This window comes from Prionailurus viverrinus, chromosome B1 (assembly GCF_022837055.1).
Source record: "Prionailurus viverrinus isolate Anna chromosome B1, UM_Priviv_1.0, whole genome shotgun sequence".
Classification (NCBI taxonomy): Eukaryota; Metazoa; Chordata; class Mammalia; order Carnivora; family Felidae; genus Prionailurus; species Prionailurus viverrinus.
The window spans coordinates 133,031,212-133,058,570 of NC_062564.1; the positions used below are offsets into that span (position 1 = coordinate 133,031,212).

General features: G+C 39.7%; 2 protein-coding genes across 7 annotated transcripts in view; both read right to left on the reverse strand.

Annotated features, from left to right (window-relative positions):
• The window catches only part of HERC5 (HECT and RLD domain containing E3 ubiquitin protein ligase 5), a 46,746-nt gene extending 29,936 nt beyond the window's left edge, over nt 1-16,810 (reverse strand). For 2 of the 3 annotated variants that reach the window (XM_047855512.1, XM_047855515.1), the window contains exons 1-10: nt 16,391-16,810; nt 14,289-14,409; nt 13,529-13,605; nt 9,750-9,971; nt 8,448-8,539; nt 8,067-8,197; nt 5,385-5,530; nt 3,913-3,989; nt 2,829-2,932; nt 920-979 (exon numbers count right to left, since the gene is read on the reverse strand). In XM_047855512.1, coding sequence (XP_047711468.1) covers nt 920-979; nt 2,829-2,932; nt 3,913-3,989; nt 5,385-5,530; nt 8,067-8,197; nt 8,448-8,539; nt 9,750-9,971; nt 13,529-13,605; nt 14,289-14,409; nt 16,391-16,673 — 1,313 coding nt within the window. In that variant the 5' untranslated portion in view covers nt 16,674-16,810. Of the gene's footprint in view, nt 1-919; nt 980-2,828; nt 2,933-3,912; nt 3,990-5,384; nt 5,531-8,066; nt 8,198-8,447; nt 8,540-9,749; nt 9,972-13,528; nt 13,606-14,288; nt 14,410-15,185; nt 15,239-16,390 lie in introns of those variants that run through there. The other variant, XM_047855513.1, reaches the window with a different exon arrangement.
• A 4,740-nt stretch (nt 16,811-21,550) lies between these two features.
• Nucleotides 21,551-27,359, reverse strand: part of HERC6 (HECT and RLD domain containing E3 ubiquitin protein ligase family member 6) — a 63,858-nt gene continuing 58,049 nt past the window's right edge. For all 4 annotated transcript variants that reach the window (XM_047855519.1, XM_047855518.1, XM_047855516.1 and 1 more), the window contains 3 exons: nt 25,858-26,041; nt 25,665-25,767; nt 21,551-22,060 (listed from right to left, as the gene is read on the reverse strand). In XM_047855519.1, the coding sequence (XP_047711475.1) occupies nt 21,837-22,060; nt 25,665-25,767; nt 25,858-26,041 (511 nt within the window). In that variant the 3' untranslated portion in view covers nt 21,551-21,836. The remainder of the gene's footprint in view (nt 22,061-25,664; nt 25,768-25,857; nt 26,042-27,359) is intronic.

Below are 27,359 nucleotides of genomic sequence, written 5' to 3' on the forward strand. Positions count from 1 at the left end.
AATTTGAGTTCGAGCCCCACATCAGGCTATGTGTTGACAGCACAGAGCCTGTTTGAGATTCTGTCTCCCTGGCTCTCTGCCCCTCCCTTGCTTGCGATTTCTCTCAACAACAAAAAAAGTAATATATAAACAACATAATCACATTTTTAGTAAAAGAATAAATTTGCACAGAAAAAAGATATATAAACAAATGCTGTTCCTTTTAAGTGGATTATGGGTGATTTTCATTTTTTCTTTTTTTAAAAAGATTTTATTTTTAAATAATCTCTACACCAAACTTGAGGCTTGAAGTCACAACCTGAGATCAAAAGTCACATGCTCTATTGACTGAATCAGCCAGGCACCCCAATTTTCATTTGTTTCAGTCACAGGTCTTTATTTTTGACATTTTCTACAGTGTTCATATATATGCTTTTGTTAAAAAAAGTAATTTTTAGGGGTGTCCAGGTGGCTAAATCAGTTAAACGTCCAACTCTTCATCTCAGCTCAGGTCTTGATCTCAGGGTTGTGAGTTCAGTGCACTGGGCTCCGTGCTGGGCATGAAGCCTACTTTAAAAAAAAAAAGTAATTTTTAAAAAGAGATAAAAACACCAAACTAATTATTTTACCCTCAAGCCATTTTCTTTGTAATCTTTCATTTTTTTTATTGAAACAAAACCGACATATAATATATTAGTTCCAGGTGCATACAACATAACACATAGATCTATGTATATATTGTGAAATAATTACCACGTTGAGTCTAGTTAACATCCAACAGCACTTATAGTTAAGATTTTTTTTTTTCTTATAAGAACTTTTAAGATCTACTCTCTCAGCAACTTTCAAGTATACAATATGGTATTAACTACAGTCATGATGCTGGACACACTATTTTTAACAGAATCTTAAACATATATATATACATATATTATATTACCTTTCCCTTGAAAAACTTCCAGTCAGACAAGCAGGAGAAGAAAATATCTCTCTGATTTCCCTGTATTAGAAATAAGATGGTGGTTAAAACAAATTATAGTGTATGCCTCCTTAAGCATGAGATATGATAAATAAAACATATCATAACAGTCCTTGAAACTTCTCTGTCTTGGATTTGTTTGCGTATGCTTTGCCTTGGGCATCTACAAGTCTCTTCCATTCTTCCAATCTTAAAATTTCAGTGGCAAAGATGAGTAATAAAAAGATAACGTACTCACTGAAGCCGTAGGGAAAGATGAAATGGATTGACCTAGGGTGTTTCCTTGAATAAATAAAATATTCCCATCCCACTCAGCTTTCCAAGCCCTATTTATTTTTGTTCCACTTAAGTAGAAGAAAAAATTACCAGATATTAAATGGAAGGATGGGGGTGGGGGGAAACACCCAAGTTGCATCTTGGAAGCAACAGCACAAGTTTTTTGTTTTGTAATTATTGAAGTATAGTTGACATATAATGTATCAGTTTCAGGTGTATAACACAGTGACTTGGCAATTCCATACATTGCTCGGTGCTTACCACAGTAAGCGGAGTCACCAGCAGCGTTCTTGGTCATCTATGCCCATTATGATGAAACTATTTCATACAACTACTTTTCAGAATTAGGAAACCATTACCTAAACGTAAAAATATCTCTAAAAGGAAAGGTTTATAAAAATAAGTATAATCTTTACAGATGGAAGGAGCTGCACTGTTTTGATCAAGACTGCCCACACTGTTCAGCTGTGAATAGAAGTCCACCAACAAGTGGTTCTAAAGTCAAACAGGGTTGAGAAATTATATAGACAAACTGTATTTCCTGCTCAGAAGAGTCACAATATATGCAAACATATCAAAGGTACAAAGACTTGCAATAAAGAAAGCTGCCCCCATGGAGCTTACAGGTTAGTTGTGATGTCCAATTTTAAGTGTCAACCTGGCTAGGCCACGGAACCCAAATATCTGGTCAAACACCAATCTAGATGTTGCTGTGAAGGTATTTTTTACATTTTAAAAAAATGTTTATTTTTTATTTTTGAGAGAGATAGAGCATGAGCAGGGGAGGGGCAGGGAGAGAGAGGGAGACACAGAATCTGCAACAGGCTCCAGGCTCTGAGCTGCCAGCACAGAGCCCAACACAGGGCTCTAACTCGTGAACAGAGAGATCATGACCTACGCTGAAGTCAGACTCTTAACCAACTGAGCCACCCAGGCACCCTGCGAAGGTATTTTTGAGAGGAGATTAACATTTAAATCAATAGACTTTGAGTAAAGCAGATCACCCTCCATACTGAGGGTGTGCCTCACCCATTCATTGAAGGCCTTAAGAGAAAAAGGTTCCCAGACATAGAGAATTCTGCTTCCAGAATGCCTTAGGACTCAAGCTGCAATATTAACCCTTCTCTGGGTCTCCAGCCTGCTGGCCTGCATTATTATTTTGCACTTTCAGTTCCTACAATCACATAAGCCAACTCCTTAAAAATAAGTCTCTGTCTCATGGGGTGTCTCGGTGACTCAGTTAAGCATCTGACTGTTGATTTCGGCTCAGGTCATGGTATCATAGGTTCATGGGATTGAGCCCCGTGAGCTCTTCAGAGTCTGCTTGGGATTCTCTCTCTCTGCCCCTCCCCTACTACTCACACACTTTCTCTCTCTCAAAATAAATAAAAGAAACATTTAAAAAATAAATAAGTCTGTCTCTACACACACACACACACACACACACACACACACACACACACACACACACCCTATGTATCGGTCCTGTTTCTCTGAAGACCATAAAACCTCACATCTCTGTATTGTTTAGAACCAGTCAGGGGGAAACATGACTTTAGAGAACTAAATGAGCAGAAAGACACATGATATGTACTTTTTTGTATTCTGCCACTGTTTAGTCCCCACATCAGCAATCCATCTCTTTACAGTTCCTTCGTTCAATGTAGGAATTTTCCTCCTCAGATTAACATAGGAATTCTGTAAACAAACAAGAAAAACACAGCAATTTAGACACAACAGAAACAGGTATCCACCTTTTAGGCACATTCTAAGGATACAGGGTAATACTGATTTTTAAATATGGATTAACATAGCTCCAGGAAATCATAAAGTGAGATTCTAACCAAGACGTAACATCATTTGGCTGGTTGCCAACATCTTGTCCAAGGGGCTTAACTCTGAAGTAAACTTCTGAGTGCTCCAACACGTAGCACTTTGTAAGGTATAACTGGATTAAAATGAGCATCACACAGCCTCAAGGGGAGGCTGAAAGGACTGTGTGTAGAAAGGAGGAACTCGGATTGCCTCAGCAACATAGGGTGGGGAGGTTATGAGCTCACTATTCACAGGCCTATGAACCTCTGGTCTTTTTCAGTACTGGCTGGGAATATCATTTTAGAATGTCAACCTGTCGCACTCCATCTCACTCTCCCTCTCTCTCTCTCAAAATAAACATAGCAATGATTAAAAAAGGGGGGGGGGGCACCTGGGTGGCTCAGTCGGTTGAGCGTCCAACTTCAACTCAGGTCATGATCTCACACTCATGGGTTCGAGCCCCACATGGGGCTCTGTGTGGACAGCTCAGAGCCTGGAGCCTTGCTTCGGATTCTGTGTCTCCCTCTCTCTCTGTCCCTCCCACCCCCCCCCCAAAATAAATAAACATAATAATAAAAAAAATTTTCAGAATGTCAACCTGTTAGATTGCTAGGATACTGACCAAATGCCATTGGCAGGGCAAAGGAAAGATCTAAGGAAATCTGATTTGACATTTACCAGAGACAAATCTGCTGATTTCTGGGAGTCAATACTTATGTAGTTTAGACAGTAAAGGATCAATAATGTTTATTTTCCAAAAGTCAGACTAGGAACTAGATGATTTTGGAATTCACCACACTTGGTAAAACCCTTTGTTTTGCTTTAAAAACCAAGTTATAGAACATCTAGAGATCCACTTTTACCTTTTTTCCCATCCAGAGCAAAATGCTTTGATTCCCTCCAGCAATCATTATTAACTCCTTTTCTGAGGCACGGCTTTCTAAAAGGGAGACACAGAAAGTAAGTACAGAAAGTAAGAGTGCAGAAAGTCATTGGCACAAACATGCACACTCTATTTAAATCATTTCAGATTCTTCTTAAACTTAGTTCTTTTATCTTTTTGATTTTTTTTAACGTTTTTATTTATTTTTGAGACAGAGAGAGACAGAGCATGAATGGGGGAGGGGCAGAGAGAGAAGGAGACACAGAATCGGAAGCAGGCTCCAGGCTCTGAGCCATCAGCCCAGAGCCTGACGCGGGGCTCGAACTCACGGACTGTGAGATCGTGACCTGAGCCGAAGTCGGATGCTTAACCGACTGAGCTACCCAGGCGCCCCTCTTTTATCTTTTTGATAGACAAAGACTCAACACATTTCCCATCCATGAAGCAGTAATATACATTTTCTTCAGAGTAAAGTCTAGCTGGCAAACAAAGGTGACCTGCAAGGTTGACAGGTGACCATCAGCTTTGACATCCATATTTAATGAAAATGCTTAGGTATAAAATACAGTCAAACCACTATTTGGTTAACTGAGCTCTCCAAACCACTATTTGGTTAATTTAGCTCTCATTACTAAAAACCATATTCTACAACTCCAGATATAACCAAGAACCATTAAAGAATGTAAATAAGTACTTCAAAAGTCTAAATGGTTGTAAAAATCAAATACATGAACTGCTTAAGGAAATAACCCTACTGTTCATTTTCCCAAAGAACTTATGAGAATACTGGTACTTTAGGTCACCACTAAGGTTTCAGAAGCAAATAAGCATTCTTGAGGCACCTCTATGGTAGAAGGTTTCAGAGCTCTGTGGCTTAAGCCACCATTCAAATCTGGCCAAACCACTGACAGGCCTTGAGAACTGGCTAACCCTTTGCCCTCCAAGTCTCTGTACCTCCAGTAAAATGAGACTGAGAGCACAAATCTCCCAGAACTGTTGGATGGGTGACATAACACAAGTAAGGGGTAAGCAGTCAGAGTGCCTGGCATAAATCAGCTGCTCATCATTCTCAGGGCTTGACGGGAATGAGAGTCAGTGTTACCAGGTAAGAAAACCAATCACTGTGAAATTAATAGGTCTGCTGCAAATGAGAATCGGAGGCCGCAGAGATCTCTGAATCCATATAACCTATTTCATGTTCTATCATTTTACATTCACATTAATCTTAATCTGAAGGGATAAGACTTAATCTGAAGACTAATAGTTATTTTGACTTAATTATACTGAATATTTTAACCTGTTTACAAGTAAAAACATGAAACCAATGTTTAGAGAAGCTCCCTTCATAGCTATACATTTCTTTCCTTGCTACATTACATACTTAGAAAAAAATCAATTTCTCGACAAAGGTATTTATAAAGTGTCAAATTCTGTGCTCCTAACAAAATTTACCAAATGTGAGTTCTTCATTTGATGGCAATTTCATGGGAAGTGGTATCAGCTGATTATGTGTTCCACCGTTTCCCAGTTGTCCTTCTTTTCCAGAACCAAAAGAAAAGACCTTCCCCAAATCAGAAACATAGGCAAGTGTGTGCTGCCTATTAAATAAAAAATACATATGGTCAATTATCAGTCACCTACAATGAAGAGATTACACAGCAACACAGTAAACTGCTGAAATTAGGCTACCCAGTGAGTGAAACTAGTTAATCAACTCTCATCAGATGAAATTAGCCATCTGGAAACTAAGATAGCATCGATGTGTGGCTAAAATGATTTTGGAATCCCGAACGATTCCAAGGCCATGATTGCTGTGCTTTGGTAAATGATGTTCCCTTTGTCAGGAACAAGAAGCACCCCTTGCTTTCTACTCCTTTTTCATGCCTTGGCTTCAGAGAAGCCATCTCTTGACTCCCTCCTCTCCCCATCCTAGAAGATGGAATTAGGTGATCCTTTCTGAGCTCCCTATTTCCCAAAGATCTTTACCACAATGATACTAATCTGCTCCATGGTCCTTTCCACTCTAGAATGTGTAAGTAAAGAATTTGGCCTTGGGGCGCCTGGGTGGCGCAGTCGGTTGGGCGGCCGACTTCAGCCAGGTCACGATCTCGCGGTCCGTGAGTTCGAGCCCCGCGTCGGGCTCTGGGCTGATGGCTCAGAGCCTGGAGCCTGTTTCCGATTCTGTGTCTCCTTCTCTCTCTGCCCCTCCCCCGTTCATGCTCTGTCTCTCTCTGTCCCAAAAATAAATAAATGTTGGGAAAAAAAAAAAAAAAAAAAAAGAATTTGGCCTTTGTCCTTTCCTGGGAGGAAATCTCTAAGCCACAAGAATTTCCCAGGTAATAGAAGTATCTTTGTTATTCATGGCAGGATCCTGAGATCACACCTAAGAGTTTACCCAGCAGGTGGCTCTTAGAGGACCCCTCTGACTGCATGGAAGCCTAACCTGCTTGGAAGGAGAGGCTGGAAGTTGAGTTCAACCCTGTAAGTAATGATTCAATCAACCATGACTAAGCAATGAAACCCCAATAACAACTCTGGACTTGGGTGAACTTCCCTGGTCAGCAAAACTCTACACCTTGTCATGTATCGGGCTGGGAGGAGGTAATATCATTCCGTCTATGGCTCCAAGGGAAGTGGACAGAGGAAGCTCGTTTGAACTCCCCCTAGACTCTGTCCTATACATCACTTCCTTTGGTTCTAATTTGTATCTGCTTCTTATAATAAATATAAATGAGTTTAACAACATTCAGTTCTGAGAGTGTTTCCAGTGAATTCTGTGTTAGTAGAACTGCTCTGGTTTTTATTAAGGTATCTCTAACGTGACAACTCCTCTTGAAACACATGCTACTTAAATGTGTGTTATGAAAAATCCAGAGTGGTGATAATGTTCCCTTGGTTAACGCAGACAGATTGAATGCAGAGAATCATATCATCCCAATAATCTGGTCTACTTTAATATCCATTTATGTAATTTTACTCCAGGATCATAAAAGAATTAGGTATATAGATTGAAAATACATACACCAGTTTTTTACAGAAAAGGTTTTGGTAAATAAACAAATGAACCCAACATTCAGATACAACCTGAATTGCTTATGTTTAATGAGAAAAAATTGCCCCAAAGAAGAGTAAGTGCATCTGGATGAAAATATTTAACTTTACCACAACCCCAAATCAAGAAATAAGTAAACAAAAGAGCCTGAGCAAGTTTTTCTACTTTTGTTCAAAAAGAAAAAAAAAAAAGCTGTGAAAAATCAAACTTGTTAGAATATTCTACTCAAACCAACTGACTTTGTCCTATCTTCAATGACCACTCTCAAAGAATTATAGTAACTCAGGATATTGTTGGTCCCCGAGGAGTTAAAAGAACAATGAACAATCCTTTGTGATTCACATTTATTTTTCCCCCAAATAAAATGATTTTTTTTTTTTAGGTGAAAGTACATTTGAACAGTTACAATGATATTGCACTAAAGGGGCAACAAAAAGTGAATACATGTTCTCATTAAAAAAAAAAAATTGGGGCACCTATGTGGCTCAGTCCGTTATGCATCCAACTCTTGATTTTGGCTAAGGTCATGATCTCATGGTTCGTGGGTTCGAGCCCCAAGTCAGACTCTGCGCTGGCGGCATGGAACCTGCTTGGGATTCTCTCTCTCTCTGCCCCTCTGCTGTATGCAGTCTCTCTCAAAATAAATAAATAATCTTACAAAAATCAATGAAAATAAATACACATACTAAAATAAAGATTATTTTTATCTAATAATGTAAATTAAGCATCTTTACCCATTTGAAAATGTTTTTTTAATTTTTTATTTTAACATTTATTCATTTTTAAGAGACGGAGAGAGAAACAAGTTGGGGAGGGCAGAGAGGGAGGGAGACACAGAATCTGAAGCAGCCTCTAGGCTCTGAGCTGTCAGCACAGAGCCTGACACGGGGCTTGGACCCACGAACCATGAGATCATGATCTGAGCTGAAGTCAGATACTTAACCGACTGAGCCACCCAGGTGCCCCTGAAAATGTTTAATACTTTTATTTCAATCAAAAAAACTGATGGAAATTTTATCAAACTACCTACCTAAATTTATCATATTGATTTTATCAAATTTCGCAGACATTTTACAACTTACCTTCCACATGCTAACTGGGTTACTCTATTCCCAGCAAGCTCAGTCACCAAACGGGGTCTTAACTCATTTTGTGTTGAATTATGACCAAGTTGCCCATGTTTTCCAGCACCAAAAGTAAATACCAGCCCATCCTAAGGAAAGGAAACTTCTTATCAGATTCTAGAGAAATACAACACAGAAGTAATATTCACAGATGCTTTTGCATCCGTGAATAATTCATAGAAGGACTGTTAAAGCAAAGCTCCCAAATTATCAGGAGGACAATCCTGTATGTGGAAAGTGACCCCTCTTCCCAGGGAAACACTAAGTACCCCCACCTAGGTGTTCTAGTGCTTCCCCCACTGCAAGTCTCTTCCGTGGAAGAAATAAGGATACACACACCTTTGTGAGCAGGGCAGTGTGAGAGCCACCACAAGCAAGAAATTCAACTTTCTGATTGTCCAGTGCTTCAATAAGGGAAGGAAAATCTTTACCTATGCAGGGAAAAGAACAGTTGAAGTGATCAAAAGAAAATGCTGACTTGGACACTGGAGTTCCATTTTGCTAGTAATACCTGGACTATCTCTCAGCTGGCAGTAACAATTCCCAGCACCTTCTAAGAAGAAAGGCCTCTATGTTGGTATATTATTTAGGCCTAAAAATGGGGGTGAGGCAGTGATCAAAGGGCCACACATGGGAGAACTCACCTGTGAAAGTGTCAAGCCACTTCCCAGAGCCCACTCTTCTCCTTTGAACCTAACTTGATTAACTTTAATTGTAGCATACCTGGGATTTCCAATTCAAATCTAAAAGTACCCTTTCAATGAACATAAAGGTTCTTTCTTCCTTTTAAATTCTCTACTAGTGTCCTTGCCTCACACCACCTCTTCTTTCTTTCACGATTTCCTTATCATGGCACTTTGAGATTGAGTAAAAACAGTTTAACTGCTCTTTATGCCTTTCCATCCTTTGAATAGTTTTCTAACATTGACTTATGGTTTCTCCTGAGTAATTAATATTGGACCATGTTGGGGAAAGATGCAGTGTGTGGTCAGTAACCCAGGGGATATGATGTGTATTACCAAGGCTAGTAACACAGCAGTTTGACACACCTGAAAACCCCAACAAGAGTATTTTGGATCATCAGTTTGACATCTGCTTTGTGGAAGTAGTTCAAGGATGAGAATTATGTTTTTTCCGTATCTGTGTATACAGATATAATACCTTACGGAATAAGATTAGAATATGTGAGTTTAGGTAAATCTTTAGTATCCTTTTGTCCTAACATGGATATAATTATATTAACAGACATTTAGGTGCATAGGCACATCAGAGGTCATTTCACCCAAATGCGTCACTTTACAGAGAAAGAAAATAACACCTACAAAAAAGTTAAGGGACTTAGCAAGGTCCTGCTATTCATTAACTGCGAAGTGAGAAGTAGAGCCTGGATATTCTGAACACAGTCCAACGCTCTTTCCCTCAGCCCACACAACCCTGACACATGCCTCAACTGCAGCAACAACTTCCACACTATGCATATCTCTTAGACTGACTCTGCCCTGAAGCCAAACCTAACTGGGAAGAACAGCACCAATGAAAGTGAAGATCTGAACCATTTTTGACAGGGAGGACTGTGTTAACTTCATCTCTTACTTAACAAATATATTTACTGATAATATGAATTTGAAAATGTTCCAATACCGTCAGTGTGGCCCAGGCCTAGTTGTCCAAAATCATTTCTTCCCCAGGAGTAGATGTTTCCAGACATGGATAAGGCCATGCTGTGGGCTTTTCCCGCAGAAATCTGAACCAAGGGAATTCCCGACAGGTTCTCCACAATCTGTGGTATGGCGATTGAGGCAAACTGACTTCCAATTCCAAGTTGGCCATGTAAGTTCTGTCCCCACGCAAAAAGCTCACCACCTTGACATAAACAAAATGTTGCCTTATTAAGTTTAAAGTAAAGGAGACATTAACTAAGGGTATTATATATGTTATCCATACTACTAGTTTCTTACATTCAACTTCCTAGATCCCACATGTCTGAGACAGAAAAACTACAAGAATCTTCTCTTTAGCAGTAACAGTTCTACTTCCTTACCTCCCACGTCAAAGGGTAGTGGTTATGTCCTTGTTTCCCCAAACCTCATCTTCCTAGATTGTGATTTACCAATAATAAACTCTGAACACACCTTTTGCCTGACATCACTAGACTGTGGGCTTCTTTGATGGTTGTGCCCCTGCCCCCAAATTTCACATGTTGAAATCCTAACAACTCTCAATGTGACGGTATTGGGAGGTGGACCTTTGCGAGGTGGTTAAGATTAGGTGAGATCATGAGGATGGAGCCTTCAAGAGTGGGATTAATGCCCTGTTAGAAGAGAGATTCCAGGGGCGAATAGCTGGCTCAGTCAGTGGAGCATACAACCCTTGATCTTCAGGGTTGTGAATTTGAGTCCCACACTGGGTATAGCAATTACTTGAAAATAAAATCATTAAAAAAAGAGAGAGAGGAATTCCAGAGACTTCTCTTGCCCCTCAACAGACACTGAATCTGCTGGCACCTTAAATTGGACTTCCAGGCTCCAGGCTGGGGGAAGTAAATTTCTTCATTTAAGCCAGCCAATTTTTGGTATTTTTGTTATAGCAGCCCAAATGGACAGAGACAGGTAGAATGAAGACACCTGAATATATTACAATCAAATTCAAGAAATACTTATTTTCAAAAACTCATAATATAGGCACATGAAAACCAGAAACATTCTACATCTGGGAAAATAAAACCTAAAATTAATGTTTTCTCTCTGGCCCACCCACTCTGTTCATGTGCCTGAAAATCCTAAATAATTTACACATCTGAAATTACAGCACAGTATCTTGAAAGAGTCTGCTTCTTCTTCCATTAACTGAATATCCAGAGCACATTTTTCAAGAAATGTTCTTAGAGGTTATCTAATGGAGTTGACAACATCAGAGTCTGAAAAAAACATATCAAAAAATTAACGCTACCTGAGCATTAATTAATTAATGCTTACTGAGCTAAGATACTGTACAGATAGACTCTGGTGGGAGACAGAGCTTCTCCTTCAAATGTAACCATCAAAGGGGCTCCTGGGTGGCTTAGGCAGTTAAGCATTCGACTTCAGCTCAGGCCATGATCTCGAGGTCGGTGAGTTCGAGTTCGAGCTCTGCTCGGGTTCTGTGCTGACAGCTCAGAGCCTGGAACCTGCTTCAGATTCTGTGTCTCCCTGTCTCTCTCTCTGCCCCTCCCCTGCTCTGTTTCTCGAAAGCAAATAAACGTTAAAAATAATTTTTTTTTAATGTAACTATCATCTGCCTATCAGTCACCAGAAATATAATGATGACTTGATCAGTTCCCTTTCTTGCTTCTCCAACTTTCAGTCTTCCTAGATTATGATTAACCAGTAATAAGCCCTGAAAATCGCTTTTGCCCCGTATCAATAGACTCTGGGGTTCCTGAAGACACAGTGTTGGCTGTTTCATCTTTTTTAACTTGAACACAGTAGATATTCAAAATGAAATACGTGTTCTTGAATGGATGAAGTCAAACAACCAGGCCAATTTTTTCCAATGCACAGTTCATATTCTCAAACTTCAATACAGGTCAAATTCTGGATTTACTTCCCTTGAATTCAGGTTTCCCATCAGTTTATTTACTCAGTCCTATATATTAAAAATCCAGGGCGCCTGGGTGGCTCAGTCAGTTAAGCATCTGACTCTTGATTTTGGCTTAAATCATCATCTCACTCAGTTTGTAGGATTGAACCTTGCATCCAGCTCTGCGCTGACAGCATGGAGCCTACTTGGGATTCCCCCCCCCCCATAATTCTTTCTCTCTCAAAGTAAATAAACATTTTATAAATTATTTAAAGTTGGGGCACCTGGGTGGCTCAGTCGGTTAAACGTCCAACTTCGGCTCAGGTCATGATCTCACGGTTTGTGAGTTCAAGCCCGGCATCGGGCTCTGTGCTGACAGCTCAGAGCCTGGAACCCGCTTCAGATTCTGTGTCTCCCTCTCTCTCCCCTGCTCACGCTCTGTCTCTCTGTCTCCCAATAATAAATAAACATTAAAAAATTTTTTAAAAATTATTTAAGGGGTGCCTGGGTGGCTCAGTAGGTTAAGCGTCTGACTTTGGCTCAGGTCATGATCTCCAGGTTCACGAGTTAGGCCCTGCGTCAGGCTCTGTGCTGACAGCTCAGAGTCTGGCAGCCTGCTTTGGATTCTCCCTCCCTCTCTCCCCCTTACTCCTTGTGCTCGCTCTCTCTCTCCAAAGCAAATAAAAAATATTTAAAAAATTATTAAATTTTTTTTCCTTGGCCCTGAATTCCCATCTATTACCTTCCTGTCATAATTATTCCTCCATGGTCAAGTTTCTTTAGGAAATAATCTATATTCATTGCTTCCATTTCCCACTATTACTGCCTTCCATTCCTTATTTCTGATAAGAAACAAAAAATAATAAGGGCTGGGGAGAATCCCTGAATTCAAATGGTAATGTGAAACCACATCAGAGGTTTTCAAACTGGCCACAAGAGCAGATCCAAGGGATTCTAAGCTCCTGCCACAGGAGCTAAAAGAGCACTAGAAGGAGGGAAGAACGTTCTTGAAAACGGTGGCCCATGCCTGGTCCTGAGTCCATGATGATTTTGATTATTCAGAATATTTTCACTGTTTCATACTTAAAAAATAAAAACACAAAATTGTTGGAAAAATCTCTAGGGTCAAGATGGAGCCATTCCTGCCCAAGGTGCCATGTCAGCAAACTGAACTTATATGTTCCTTTAGATGCTCTCCTTGACCAGAACCGCCACATATCCAGTCAGCCAATCCCCAAATACCAAACCAGCTCTGGGCTATATGCTTATTTCCTTGTTCCCTGATCTTTCTAAGGAGGGTTAAATATGCAACCTTCCCCAACCAATCATGCCATATTTCTACACAAGCAGTAGTGTACTGCTTCTAACACTCTATAAAACTCACTCTTGCACAAAATCCCTCCAAAACAGTGCTCCACTGCTTGTGATGCACTATACTCCCAATCCATCGATCGCTTGTCCTTGAACAAAGGGTATCACATTCTTTACTAAACTGTTTTTGTTTTGTCATTTGACAGAAAAAAATGTAGGAATAATAATTATGGAAACCTGAAGATTTTATATGTCCAAAAATTCTCTTATTTTGTATTTCCTTTAAGAACAAGTGCCTTGGGGAATGTGGCTAGCTCAGTCAGTAGAGCATGTGACTCTTTATGGACTCTATCACAGGGTTGTGAGTTCAAGCCCCAAGTTGGGCCTGAAGTTTACTTAAAAAAAAAAAAAAAAAAAAAGAGTAAGTGCCCTGAATTATATCAAATTCAAAACCATATTTCTGTCTGTTGCAAGGTGACGCATACACATTCTACTAGTTCTACATATATATGCATTTATTTCCTCTAAAAACCAATATTCTAGAAAAGTACCTTTTGAGAGTGCAAGAGAATGATAATCCCCACATGTGATCTGAATTATACTTTTTTCTTGTAAAATGCATTGAAACCTGATGAAAGAAAATATATTTTGTGTCAATCACTGTAATAAAAGTCACAATATCAATGTTAAAATTACTAATTGTATTTAATTGGGATGAAAGTCAAGGAAATATTTAAATTTACTGCTTCACATTCAGTACATCAAAAATTATAAAAAATACTATATGTTTTAAGTGGTGGTTTAAAAAGTAAAATAACATGAATTGTATTATTACATTCAAGTGATTTTAAGCCTCTTTTGCAAACAGTTAATTGTATGATACAGGAATAATACAAGATAAAAATAAGTTCTAATTCACACAATCTACTAGGAAAAACTCTCACAAATCATTCCTTGATAATGCCATTTTTCTCCTAGGTTGAAAACTTTTATTTCTGGTAATCTAATTTATAGGATTGTTATGAGGGTTAAATAATCTAATGAATGTGAAAGTCCAATTTGGGGCGAGGCAGACTAACAATCATGTCTTTCAAATGCCAAAGCAAGACATTTTGCCTATGGGACACAACCTGGTATAGTAATTTACTGATGGAATTCACTGGTCATTTCAGAATTGCTTACTAAGAGCCACTATGAAAAGCAGGGGACAAGGTTCATATAAAGTAACATTTTCCTACAAAAATTATGATTGCCTTTTAATAAAAGAAAAATATTCTTAATATTTCTTAATAAAAGAAAAAAGTTCCCTACCTTGCATGTTCTATGCTATAGTTGTACTCAAATGGTTTTCCATCTGAGGATAGAATCAGCATGTGCTCTGCTCCTTGGTCCACGGAATGTATCTTCATTTTTTTTCCTAACTTAATGCACTCTGCAGAGCAAATGCAACCAGGAACTATCATCAGTCTGGTTATTAACTCACTATTATTACTGATTTCATTATAACACACTTAAAACACCTGGAAAAACATTTCAACTGGACAACCTTAGACTTAACATGAACTTCTCTTTAAAGAAAAATTCAAGAAAGAAAAGCAGACAAATTAGCAAAGACTACTGTTTTGATGATGGATTTTTTCAATTTGGGAAAGCACGGATTCATACTTTGTTTTAAATTGAATATAGACTTAATATAACCAATTAAATATTTGCTTTTAGATTCCTGTTTAATAAATTGAGACAGAAAAATTAAATTTAAAGTGACAGAAATGAAAAAGTCTATAAGAAAATATAACAGTATCTGGAAGACATAACTGTTTAGGAGAAAATACATGGTGTATTTTGAGATATACTCTTTCCAAATACAAAGAAATAACAATAATAAAACCCTCCTAACTGCTCAATATAAAAGCCAAGTTCTTGGGGTATTATTTTTAAGGAAGGATACTGTTAAAAGAATTTTTATTGGCATTATTGAATATTTAACTCTTTCTAAAAGTTAAGAGATTTAAAATTATCCACAGTTACCATTTACTCTTATTTCATTTGTTTACAAAAATTAGATGTGGGAACTTGTTTTACTTTTCGGTTCTAATCAAATAGAATTTACTCATGTAAGAATCTCAACGCACAAACCACTTCATATTACAAACGATATGAGCAGCAAAACAGTTTGGTAATAAAGAAGAAATGGTTAAACAGACTAACGTTTTTTAGAGATCAGCACTTCAAATCAGTTGAAAAAAAGGTTACTCAAAAAAGGTACTGGGACATCAGACTAGCTATTTGGAGAAACAAATAAATCTAGATTCCCCTACTACCTTAAATCAAAATAATTTTCAAGTGCATCAAAAATTTTAACTTTAAAAATAAAAGCTTAAAATTCCTATAAGGATGAGTACATTAAGAAAAAACAAAAACAAAAAAACTTGAGACTGTGGATAGCGTTGTAACACAAAATCCATAACCCTTCTTAAAAGAAGACTGTAGAAGGAGACCGTAAAACAACACCAACAAAAGTTGGGGAAAACATCGCAACGTATAAAACGAACAAAGGGCTATTCTTAATATTCAAATAACTCTTTCAAATAAATAAGAAAAAAATTAAGAACTCAAATTTTTAAAAGCTAGTCAAAGGTATGAAAAGGCAATTCAAAAAGAATGCAAATGGCCAATAGAAAAAAAAGATGCTTGACTTCACTCAAGGTAAAAGCAAAACGACTGGTAAAATACCATTTTCTTCGCTATTCAGATGGGCAAAAGTTTCTATGTGGCCATTTGCTTTCCTCCACCTAAAAAATCTAAACCACAGTTCCTGACACCTAATCTATAGAGATTACCACCTCGGATAAATGCAACTGAAAGCACTCTTTAAATTGCTTGCATATATAAGATATTATCGTTGGGAACAAGAGAACTGTATTCTCTAAAGGCACACAAAATCAGAGCCAGTGCGCTCTAAAAAAGAAGTGACAACCAAACTGAACAGAAACCAGTGCTAAAAGCGGACTAGCTAAGAAGATGCTGCCGGCAAGCGCGCTCGGTCCGCGCGGCCAACGTGTGGAGGGCGCGACCCAGTTCTCGATACCCTCCTCCCCCGCCCCCCGCCCTCCCGCAAACTCAGCGCCAACTAGGGACGTGGAGAAGGGAGAGCACAGGGAATCGAACGCACCAAACGCAAAAGCCACCGTGCCCGGCGCATTTCTGCGGCCACCGCGGACCGCTGCGGCGTAGAGGTTTCTAAACTCTCCTTCCCGTTTAGAGGACGGCACACCTACAATCGGGGCGCTCCGGAGAGAAGCGTCCGTGCCGCCCCCGCCCCGCAGGCGCTACACCGGGGTCCCCCGGCCGCCCACCCACACACCCCCAGCCAGAGGTAGGACGGCCGAGCGGGCATTTCCCGCCCCACTCACTCGGCTTCCTGGTGCCGTCGCTCCCCGCCGGCAGCTGGTGGACCTCGACGCCGGCCCCGCCGCGCTCCAACACCACCAGGCGCCCGCGCGTACAGCACATCTGGCGCGTCGCCTCGGTCCTCTGGTGCAGCGCCCCGCGGAGGCCGGCGGCTCTGGGGAAGAGCCAGAGCTGCGTGCCCTGCGGTTCCGCGGAGCGCCCGGGCGCTGTGGCTCGAAGCGCCGGGGCCGGCCCGGGAGCCGAGCGCGCGCCGCCCCGCGCCCCCCTTCGTGGCCTCCGCTCCATCGCCCCTTTCCCGGGCTCCACAGCCGCGCCTCGGCTCTCCAGACCTCGTTGGAAATGGAGCTCCCAAGAAATCGGTTCCCTGCGTCGCGGTGCGCAGCCACAGCTAGCGGACCTCGCCGCGGCGTCGAGGAACTGTACCCTCCTCTGCTCCGCCCCAGCTCAGATGCCGGACTAGCCACGTGCTGTTTGGGGGGCGGAGCCGGCAGTTCAGTAGGAAACGAAACCGACGCTCTTGTAAGGGGGCGGAAGAGAATTGGAAAAGGAAAGGGAAACTCGAAAGCGTCAGAAATGGGTTGGAAGGCAGCCACAGTAAACAGGGCGCTGGCAGGTCACGAGATGGGTGGGCAAGGCTGAGGAGGTGTCCCCGGGCGAGCTTTGGCCACCTGAACTCCTGTACTAAGTGGCTTTGGAAGAAACACTGCAGTTCCACTAGGAGGAGCACTGAACACGGGCAGACTTGCATAATTTCCAGAAACTATGGTAAGGAAAGTCAGCTTGTTAAGCATTCTGTCTCAGGCTCCGCCACACGATCGCGATGAAACTGAAAGAACTGCGCGGTCACTCCCTCCGCCCACGTCGCGGTGCCTGGCAACCAGTGATGTGCTTTCTGTCAGTACGGTTTGCCTTTTCGAGAATTCCTTACGAATGGAGTCAAACTATTGTGCAGTCTTTGTGTCTGCCTTTTTCTCCACTTAGCATAAATAATGCTTTTGAGATTAATCCTGTTGTGTTTCATCAGTAGTTGGTCAGTCAGTAGTGATCGTTGGATGGTATTCCGATATATGGGTATACAACAATTAGTTGTCCATTAGCCGATTAACAGGCACTTCAGTTCTTTTCCAGTTTGGGGCTACAATGAATAGAGGTACTATGACAATGAGCAAGTCTTTGAGTGGATAAATGTTTTCTTGTGAGTAAATACCTAAAAATGGAATTGCCATGTCGTATGATAAATACATGACTGTGGCGAAAGACACTCGGAAACCTTTCCAAAGTGCTTACCGTTTTGCATATCCTCCAGCAATTTATGGGAGTGCCGGTCCCTCTATACATATCCTTGACGACTTTTGGTATTGTCAGTCTTTTAAACTATAGCCGTATTGTCAGTCTTTTAAACTATAGCCGTTGCAGTCTATAGGTGTATCTTTACTATGGTCTTAATTAACATTTCCCTAATGCTTAATGATGTTGAAGCATCTTTTCATATGCTTATTAGTGCTAATTTCTGTCTCTTTGGTGAAGTATCTCTTCACATCTTTTGCTGTTTATTAATTTGAATGGTCATTATCTCAAAGTTCTTTATATATATTGCAGTACTTTATGTTATATATCAAGTCCTTTATTAGATTTGCTTTGAAATGTTTTCTACCAGTCTGTGGCTTGCCTTTTAATTTTATTTAGTGTCTTTTGAAGAGCAAAAAATTTTAATTTCAATGCAATTTACCCATTTTTTTTCTTTTACATAGTTAATGCCTTTTGGGGGAGGGTCTTAGAAAAACTGCTTAACCCAAAATTTCGAAGATTTTTTTTACATGTTATCTTCTAGAAATTTTGTAGTTTTAGGTCTTTGTTACATTTCAAATGAAGTATTCTTTATGGTGCGAGGTAAGGATAGAGGTTAATTTCTGTCTTTACATATTTCCAGTTGTTCTAGCTAGCCTTTGCCGGTTGAATTGCCTTAGTGTCTTTGGCAAACCTCTGTTGGCCTTGTGTAATTGGATTTATTTCTGGACTTTTTACTGTGTTCCCTTGATCTATATATCTATTTTTACTCTGAGACCACACTGCTTTGATTACTGTAGATTATAATTAAGTTTCAAAATCAGTTCATTGAAATGCTCCAGCATTGGCCTTTCTTCGGTGTTCTTTTGGCTAAATTTTATTTTTGTTTGTTTTGGCTATTTTAGGTCTTCCACATTTCCATATGTATTTCCATATATATTTATCATTATCTACAAAACAAACTGCAGGGATTTTGAAATTGCACTAAATTAAATCAGTTTGGGAAGAATTGACATAATTGATATCTCTCCCCAATAATTTAAAGCTTCTTTAATGTCTTTAAGCAATATTGTCTAGTTTTCACTGTATGGTTGAACATATATTGTTATATTTATCCTTAAATATTTTTTATTTTTTGATGATATTGCAAATGATACTTTTTAAAATTTAATTTATGGTTGTTGTGAGTATATATAAGTAGTTAATTTTTATATTTGACTTGGAATCCTGAGACTTTCCTATATTTACTTAATACTATTGGTGAGTGGTTTGTTTTTTTAGATCCCTTAGGATCTTCTGCAGATGATCATGTAGTCTATAAATAAGATAGTTTTATTCCTTCCTTTCAGATCATTATGCCTTTTTTTTCACTTTGCCCTCTTGTATAGACTAGTGCTTCTAGTACAATGTTGAATAGAAGTGATGAGAGGCATCCTTGCCTTGTTACTAGTTTTATTTTTATTTTTTATTTTTAAAGTTTATTTATTTTGAGTGTGTGCACACGCTCACACAAGAGGGCAGAGAGACAGGGAAAGGAAGAGAATCCCAAGCAGGCTTTGCACTGTCAGCGCAGAGCCCAACTTGGGGCTTGATCTCACAAACCTTGAGATTGTGACCTGAGCTGAGATGAAGAGTCTGAGTCTGACGCTTAAGCGATTAAGCCGCTTAAGCGATTGAGCCAGCCTGTCACTAGTTTTAGAAGGAAAGCATTTAGTCTTTTACCATTAAGTGTAAGTTTAGCTCTTTGTAGGTTCTATCAGATTGAGGAAGTTCCCTTCTGGTCCTAGTTTGCTAAAAATGTCATGTGTGAGTGGCTATTGCATTTGGTCAGTTTTTTTTTCTGTGTCTATTGAGGTAATTACATGATTTTTTTGGTCTTACTGTGAAATGTAATAGATTTTTAGGTGCATTTCTGGACTAAACCCCACTTGATTACAGATATTATCCTTCTTATATTTTGTTGGATATGTCTGATATCCAGAATCCTGGAAAAATTTTTTTGTATCTCTGTTCATGAGAAATACTTGCAGGGTTTTTTTTTTTCCCCCTATAATGTCTTTGTCTGGTTTTGATATTAGGGTAATGCTGATATTGTACTCAATTGGAAAGTGTTCCCTCTTCCTCTGTTTTCTTCTTCCTTTTTCTTTCTTTCTTTCTTTTTTTCTTTCTTTCTTTATTCCTTCCTTTTTTTTTTTTTTAATTTATTTTGAGAGAGAACTTATGAATGTGAGGGAGGGTCAGAGAGAGGGAGACAGAGAGGATCCCAAGCAGGCTCTGCAATGTCAGCTACAAGCCTGATGTGGGGCTGGAACTCCCAAACTATGAGATCATGGCCTGAGCTGAAATCAAGAGTTGGATGCTTAGCTGACTGAGCCAACCAGGTGCCCCCCCCTTTTTTATTAAGATTTTATTTTTAAGTAATCTCTGCACCCAATATAGGGCTCTAACTCACAACCCCAAGATCAAGAGTTGGATTCTCTTCCCACTGAGCCAGCAAGGCAGGGCACCCCTCTTCCTCTGTTTTCTGAACGAATATGTAAAGAATTGCAATGCTCTCTTCCATAAATGTTTAGTATAGTTCATCTGTTTGCATTAGAAGATTTACGTTGGAACTGAATGGCCTGAAAAATACAACTGAACAGTCGAGTGCCTAGGGTTCCCTGAGATTTAGAGGTTACCTTTTCCCTTAAAATTCAACTAGAATACATCTGAGCCTTCATTCCATTTATTATATAAACCAGACATATCCAAAAGAAATCTGAGAATTGACTGGGGCTTATGTTCCTACAGACCACCTCACATTCTAGTATCCTTAGTGAATTCTCTCTGTTCTATCTTCAGGTGATTCTGCTCTCTTTCCACATCAGCACCCCAATTTTGACTTCACCCCATGGTCTTTCCTTTTCCAAAGTGCCACTGATACAAGGCTTCTCTGTATGGTTGCCATACAACAGGAACTTATAGAACAGTGTACAGTTTATAATTTAATACAAGACAGAACTGATCTAAAAAAATTCATTGGCCATTTATAGCCATACTTAACTTCTCCTTTAATTCATTCTATAGCCATATTGCTAAGACATATTTCATGTCTTCATTTTCTCCAACTACCATCGGATGGGAGCTCCTGGTTGGGCTCAGTGTTTAACCAAAATAATGATATATGCATTTAGACTGACTCTTGGAACAGGATTGAGGATAAGTATTCAATGACTTAATGAATCCTTTAACATAGAGATTTTTCAATAAAATTACTCAGCAGCTGGCTAAATTCAAGACATTTTAGAATATAAAATATATATTTGCATGCCTCAAAAACCTGTTGAATTACTTTATTTTTTCAAACCAGCATAATATCTTTAATATTTGCAGACAGTGTTTATTAGGTGAACAACATTTTATTTTATTGTTTTTTTCCAAAGTTTATTTATTTAATTAGAGAAAGAGAGAGAGAAGCAGAGAGACAAGGAGAGGGAGAATCCCAAGCAGGCTCTGCACTGTCAGCGCAAAGCAGGACATGGGGCTTGAACTCACAAGCAATGAGATCATGACCTGAGCTGAAATCAAGATTTGAACTCTTAACCAACTGAGCCACCCAGGTGCCCCTAATGAGCAACATTTTTAAAAATATCTGTTGGCTTTTAATATTCAGTTTATTTTTGGGGCGCCTGGGTGGCTCAGTCGGTTGAGCGTCCGACTTCGGCTCAGGTCATGATCTCGCGGTCTGTGAGTTCGAGCCCCGTGTCGGGGTCTGTGCTGACAGCTCAGAGCCTGGAGCCTGTTTCCGATTCTGTGTCTCCCTCTCTCTCTGACCCTCCCCCGTTCATGCTCTGTCTCTCTCTGTCTCAAAAATAAATAAAAACGTTAAAAAATAATTTTAAAAAATATTCAGTTTATTTTTACATGAAAATTATTGTTCAGGAATAATTCAGTAAAAAGCAAACATTCAAATAACAAATTTAGGGATCAAGAAATGTTAATTTATTAAAAAATTATTCTTAAAAAATTATTCTCGATTCATCATATTATTGTTTACCCCAACATTTGTCAACTAATTCTAAAATCTATTCAACCCTTTGTGTCACTTAGACCTAAGGAAGAACAAACGAGTTGAAGATGAGAGGGCCTGAAAATACAAGGCATCACCAAAACTATCAGGAGTCAGTCTGTGATTTGGAGGGAGGCAAATCCTTTGTTGCTGTTGATGGCTACTTGAAGGGCTTCCTCCACTCTTTCCATGGTAGAATATTTAGGGAGGTCCAGAATATTATGACATGTCAATGCTCTTGGGTTATCTCTTTCACTGAAAGTTTTGGGACAGCGAAAGAGGATTCCCATTTCCTGTTTGCCTCTTGCATGCAGCCTGTCATTTCCTTTAAGAAAAACTAGAAAGGAATAAACTTTGGTTAAGATGTGTTGTTTTTTGTTTTGTTTTGTATCCAAGTTAGTTAGCATATAGTGCCATAATGATTTCAGGAGTAGAATCCAGTGATTCATCCCCTACATATAACACCCAGTGCTCATCCCAACAAGTAACCTCCTTAATGCCCCTCATCCATTTGGCCCGTCCTCCCACCCACAACCCCTCCAGCAACCCTCAGTTTGTTCTCTATATTTCAGTGTCTCTTATGTTTTGTCCTCCTCCCTGGTTTTACATTATTTTTGCTTCCCTTCCCTTGTGTTCATGTTTTGTATCTTAAATTCCACAAATGATTGAAGTCATATGATATTTGTCTTCCTCTGATGGACTAATTTCATTTAGCATAATACACTGTAGTTCCATTCACATTGTTGCAAATGGCAAGATTTCATTCTTTTTGATTGCTGAGTAATACTCCAGTGTGTGTGTGTGTGTGTGTGTGTGTGTGTGTGTACACACACACAACATCTTTATCCATTCATTTGTTGATGACATCTGGGCTTTTACCATACTTTGGCTATTATCAATAGCACTGCTATAAACATTGGGGTGCATGTGCCATTTCAAAATAGCACACCTGTATCCTTTGGATAAATACCTAGTAATGCAGTTGCTGGGTCCTAGGGTAGTTCTGTTCTTCATTTTTTGAGGAACCTCTGTACTCTTTTCCAGAGTGGCTGCACCAGTTTGCATTCCCACCAGCAGTGCAAAAGTGATCCTCTTTCTCCGTATCCTTGCCACCATCTGTTGTTGCCTGCGTTGTTAATATTAGCCATTCTTACAGGTGTGAGATGGTATCTAATTGTGGTTTTGATTTGTATTTCCCTGATGATGAGTGATGTTGAGCATTTTTTCATGCTTCTGTAAGCCATCTGGATGTCTTCTTTGGAAAAGTGTTTATTCACATCTTTTGCCCATTTCTTCACTGGATTATTTGTTGTTGTTTTTTTTAATTTTTTTTTAACGTTTTTATTTTATTTTTGAGACAGAGAGAGACAGAGCATGAATAGGGGAGGGGCAGAGAGAGAGGGAGACACAGAATCGGAAGCAGGCTCCAGGCTCTGGGCCATCAGCCCAGAGCCCGACGCGGGGCTCGAACTCACGGACCATGAGATCGTGACCTGAGCCGAAGTCGGACGCTCAACCCACTGAGCCACCCAGGCGCCCCCTGGATTATTTGTTTTATGGGTGTTGAGTTTGATAAGTTCTTTACACATTTTGGATACTAACCCTTTACTTGATATGTCATTTGCAAATATCTTCTCCCATTCCATCAGTTGCCTTTTAGTTTTGCTGATTGTTTCCTTTGCTGTGCAGAAGCTTTTTATTTTGATGAGGTCCCAACAGTTCATTTTTGCTTTTGTTTCCCTTGTCTCTAGAGATGTGTTGAGTAAGAAGTTGCTGCGGCTGAGGTCAAAGAGGTTTTTGCCTACTTTCTCCTCTAGGATTTTGATGGCCTCCCATCTTACGTTTAGGTCTTTCATCCATTTTGAGTTTATTTTTGTGGATGGCATAAGAAAGTGGTCCAGGTTCTGGGACGCCTGGTTAAGTGTCCGACTTCGGCTCAAGTCATGGTCTCGCAGTTTGTGAGTTCGAGCCCCACTTCAGGCTCTGTGCTAAGAGCTCAGAGTGTGAAGCCTGCTTCAGATTCTGTGTCTGTTCCTCTCTCTGCCCCTCCCATGCTCATGCTCTGTCTGTCTGTGTCTCTCAATATAAACATTAAAAAAAAAGTGGTCCAGGTTCATTTTTCTGTATGTTGTTGTCCAGTTTTCCAAACACCATTTGCTGAAAAGACTGTCTTCTTTCCATTGAATATTCTGTTCTGCTTTGTCAAAGATTAGTTGGCCATATGTTTGTGGGTCCATTTCTGGCTTCTCCTGTTCCATTGATCTGAGTGTCTGTTTTTTGTGCCAGTTCCATACTGTCTTGATGATTACAGCTTTGTAATACATCTTGAAGTCTGGAATTGTGATGCCTCCAGCTCTGGTTTTCTTTTCAGGATTGCTTTGGCTATTGGGGTCTTTTCTGGTTCCGTACAAATTTTAGGATTTTTTTTCTGGCTTTGTAAAGAATGCTGGTGTTATTTTGATAGAAATTGCATTGAATATGTAGATTGCTTTGGGTAATACCGACATTTTAACATTATTTGTTCTTCCTATCCATGAGCATGGAATATTTTTCCATTTTTGTGTGTGCATGTCTTCTTCAATTTCTTTCATGAGCTTTCTATAGTTTTCAGTGTATAGATTTTTCACCTCTTTGGTTACCTTTAGTCCTAGGTATTTTATGGGTTTTGGTGCAGTTAAGATGTTTCACAGAAAGAACAAAACATAAAATAAAAAGGAAGAAATCAATCATTTCATTCAGTAAACAATACTGAGTACCCTTGTGCAGCAAGAACTACATAGGGCCATGTGGAGCATAGAAAAATCATGACTTTTGGTCTTTGTCCTCAATGAGTTCATGGTCTAGTTGGGGAAAATCACATAAAAGGAAAGAGAATAGCAAGATACAGGGAAGTGTAATTTAGCTCAACTAGGACATTTGAGATGAAGAGTCTAATGAAGGCCCTGAGACTGAGGGAGGCACCAGGCTGGGGTAGCAGGGAGACTTCAGTCAGGGGTCACATCTGGCTAGTTAGTTCTCAAGGAAAGATGTTACATAAACTTTCAAGGCAGAGGGGAAAGCCCAAGAAAAAGTCAAAGGTGGGAAGATGTTAGTGAACTCACTGAATGCACAGACAGTGGAACCAGTGGGCAGAAGCAGAAGTTTACCATTAAAAGAGAAAATCAGACAGGTAATTTGGGCCTGTGAATAAGTAGTTTGTGGAGAAGTTGGAATTGTCCTCCAGTGGCCTCAGTAGCAACAAAAATAGCAAGAAGAAGTACATCTCAGGAATAACTGAACAAAGGGATGGGGAGGTGAGAGAATAAGTCATTAAGTCTGTGCTAGGGAAACCTTAGGGTTCCCACCAAGAGACGTTCTTACACCACAAGGCCACAGAGCTTAGTGGTTCAGAGCCTTGGCTTTGGACCAACCTGTTGGGTTCTCACACTCACCAACTGTCTGAATATAGGTCAGCTACTAAATGCATCAAGCCTCTTTTTCCTCAGTTTTGAAATGCGGAAAAATAAGTACCTACCTCAAAACATTGCTATTAGGATAAAAGGGAAGTAACAGATACGAAGTGGTCAGTACAATGCCTGGGATAGAATAAGCACACAATAAATGGTGTTAGTATTATCATCAGCGGTCATTGCTACTGGTATTATTTCTAAAATGGTATTAGAGGAATATACATTGTCCTAATTCCATAGGCCTTAGATAAATAAAGATAGGAATGTGAGATTAAAGGTTTGATTAGGAACCAACTAGTGATATCTGTATTATTATTATTTTTTTTTTTTAATGGGAAACTAGGCTTACATAAGTAAAAACATTGGTTTAGGAAGCCTGGCTTTGCCATTAACATGTGTGACCCACACTATGCATAATGACTTCATGGCAAATAAAGTATTTATCTTTTAAAAAGATATTTAAGTATAAATCCACCTATTAGTAATACTTACAGAGGAATTTTCTCTTTTCCTCCAAAGTTAATTTGTGGAAAGCTTTCCAAAACATCAGTATAGTAGGGTGTGATTTGTGGTATCCTTGACCATATTGTGAATTCTTGAGAAAAAAGAGGGAGAAAAATGGTTTTTAGAAGGAATATACACAAGTTGTTTGGAAGAACTGGGGGCACTTTTTGTTATCACCAACCTTTTCAAATTGTTTCCAGTCATAATCAGTATTTCCAACCACTGCTGTCATTAGTTCTTCGGGCTGGAAAATTTTAAGCATCTCCTTGTCACAGACTTTATAAAATCCTCTCTGAAATTCCTCATAAACTGCCTTTACAGAGGTGTTGAAAATGTAATCAACACATACGGAAACATATTCTTTCCTTGAGGGAAGCAGAAAAGAAAAAGCTGATAACATACTTTACCATTGACTAAATATTCTCTACTTTGCCCTTTTTACCATTTCTACTGAGAAAGAAAAAATAAATTGTTTCTGCATAGCATACAACCCTGTAGACAGAAGTAAAACATCTGGTCAGCTGGAGGAAGGAACCTCAGAGAATGTAGCAAAAGGACTAAGACTTTGTTTTGCTTTCATTTTCTTCCAAGATCCTTTAAAAACTCTAATCTGAATATGTAATTCTCTGGGATGCCTGGGTGGCTCTGGGATGCCTGGTATTCTCAGGGACACCTGAGACTTCAGCTCAGGTCATCCATTGGTTCCAGCCTAGCATTGGGCTCTGTGCTGACAGCTCAGAGCCTGGAGCTTGCTTCGGATTCTGTCACCCTCTCTCTGCCCCTCCCCTGCTCATGCTCTGTCTCTCTCTCTCTGTCTCTGTCTCTCTCTCTCTCTCTCTCTCTCTCTGTCTCTCTCAAAAAATAAAAACATTAAAAAAAATGAATATGTAATTCTCCTGCTTAAAATCTTTCAAAGGCTTTCTTTCCATTGCCCTTAGGGCAAATTCCAAACTTCCCTGATCTCACTCTTGGCTGACACCGCTGGCCTCTTCCCATTTGCATTAGAAGCTTTGGCCAAACTGACCTTCAGTTCTGTGGTCTCCCTGTCTCTCTTGTAGTTAGGCCACAGCATGCAGTGCTCCCTCTTTACATGCTAACTTCTCCATGTAACTTCTCCATCCATCAGAGTTACATATAAACATGACTTTCTCAGGGTTGGTCCTCTGTTCCCTTCTCCCTCCTCTGTCACAACACGTTACTGTGTGTAAATTATTTCTGCGAAGTCTGGCTTTCTCACAACATGATGAATTTCCTGATGGCAGGGTTGCTACTTGGAGGTATTTCCACCAGATATCCACCGGAAACATGATAGTCTCCCACCCTTTGAGCAGTGTTGTGAACTGTCCTAAGTGGACTGTCCTGTCTAAACCAATCCCCATCTGCTCTCCCCTGAGAACAGTGCTGGTAAGTAGTTAACAACCAGCTCCCTAAAGAGAAGAAAATGAAAGGGAATCCTCATTTGCAGCATTTGCCAGTTCTGGTGTAATATTCCCACCATGGCTGATTTCATGCTACTGATATTTTAATAATAAACTCTAAACATTTTTTTTTCAACGTTTATTTATTTTTGGGACAGAGAGAGACAGAGCATGAACGGGGGAGGGGCAGAGAGAGAGGGAGACACAGAATCAGAAACAGGCTCCAGGCTCTGAGCCATCAGCCCAGAGCCTGACGCGGGGCTCG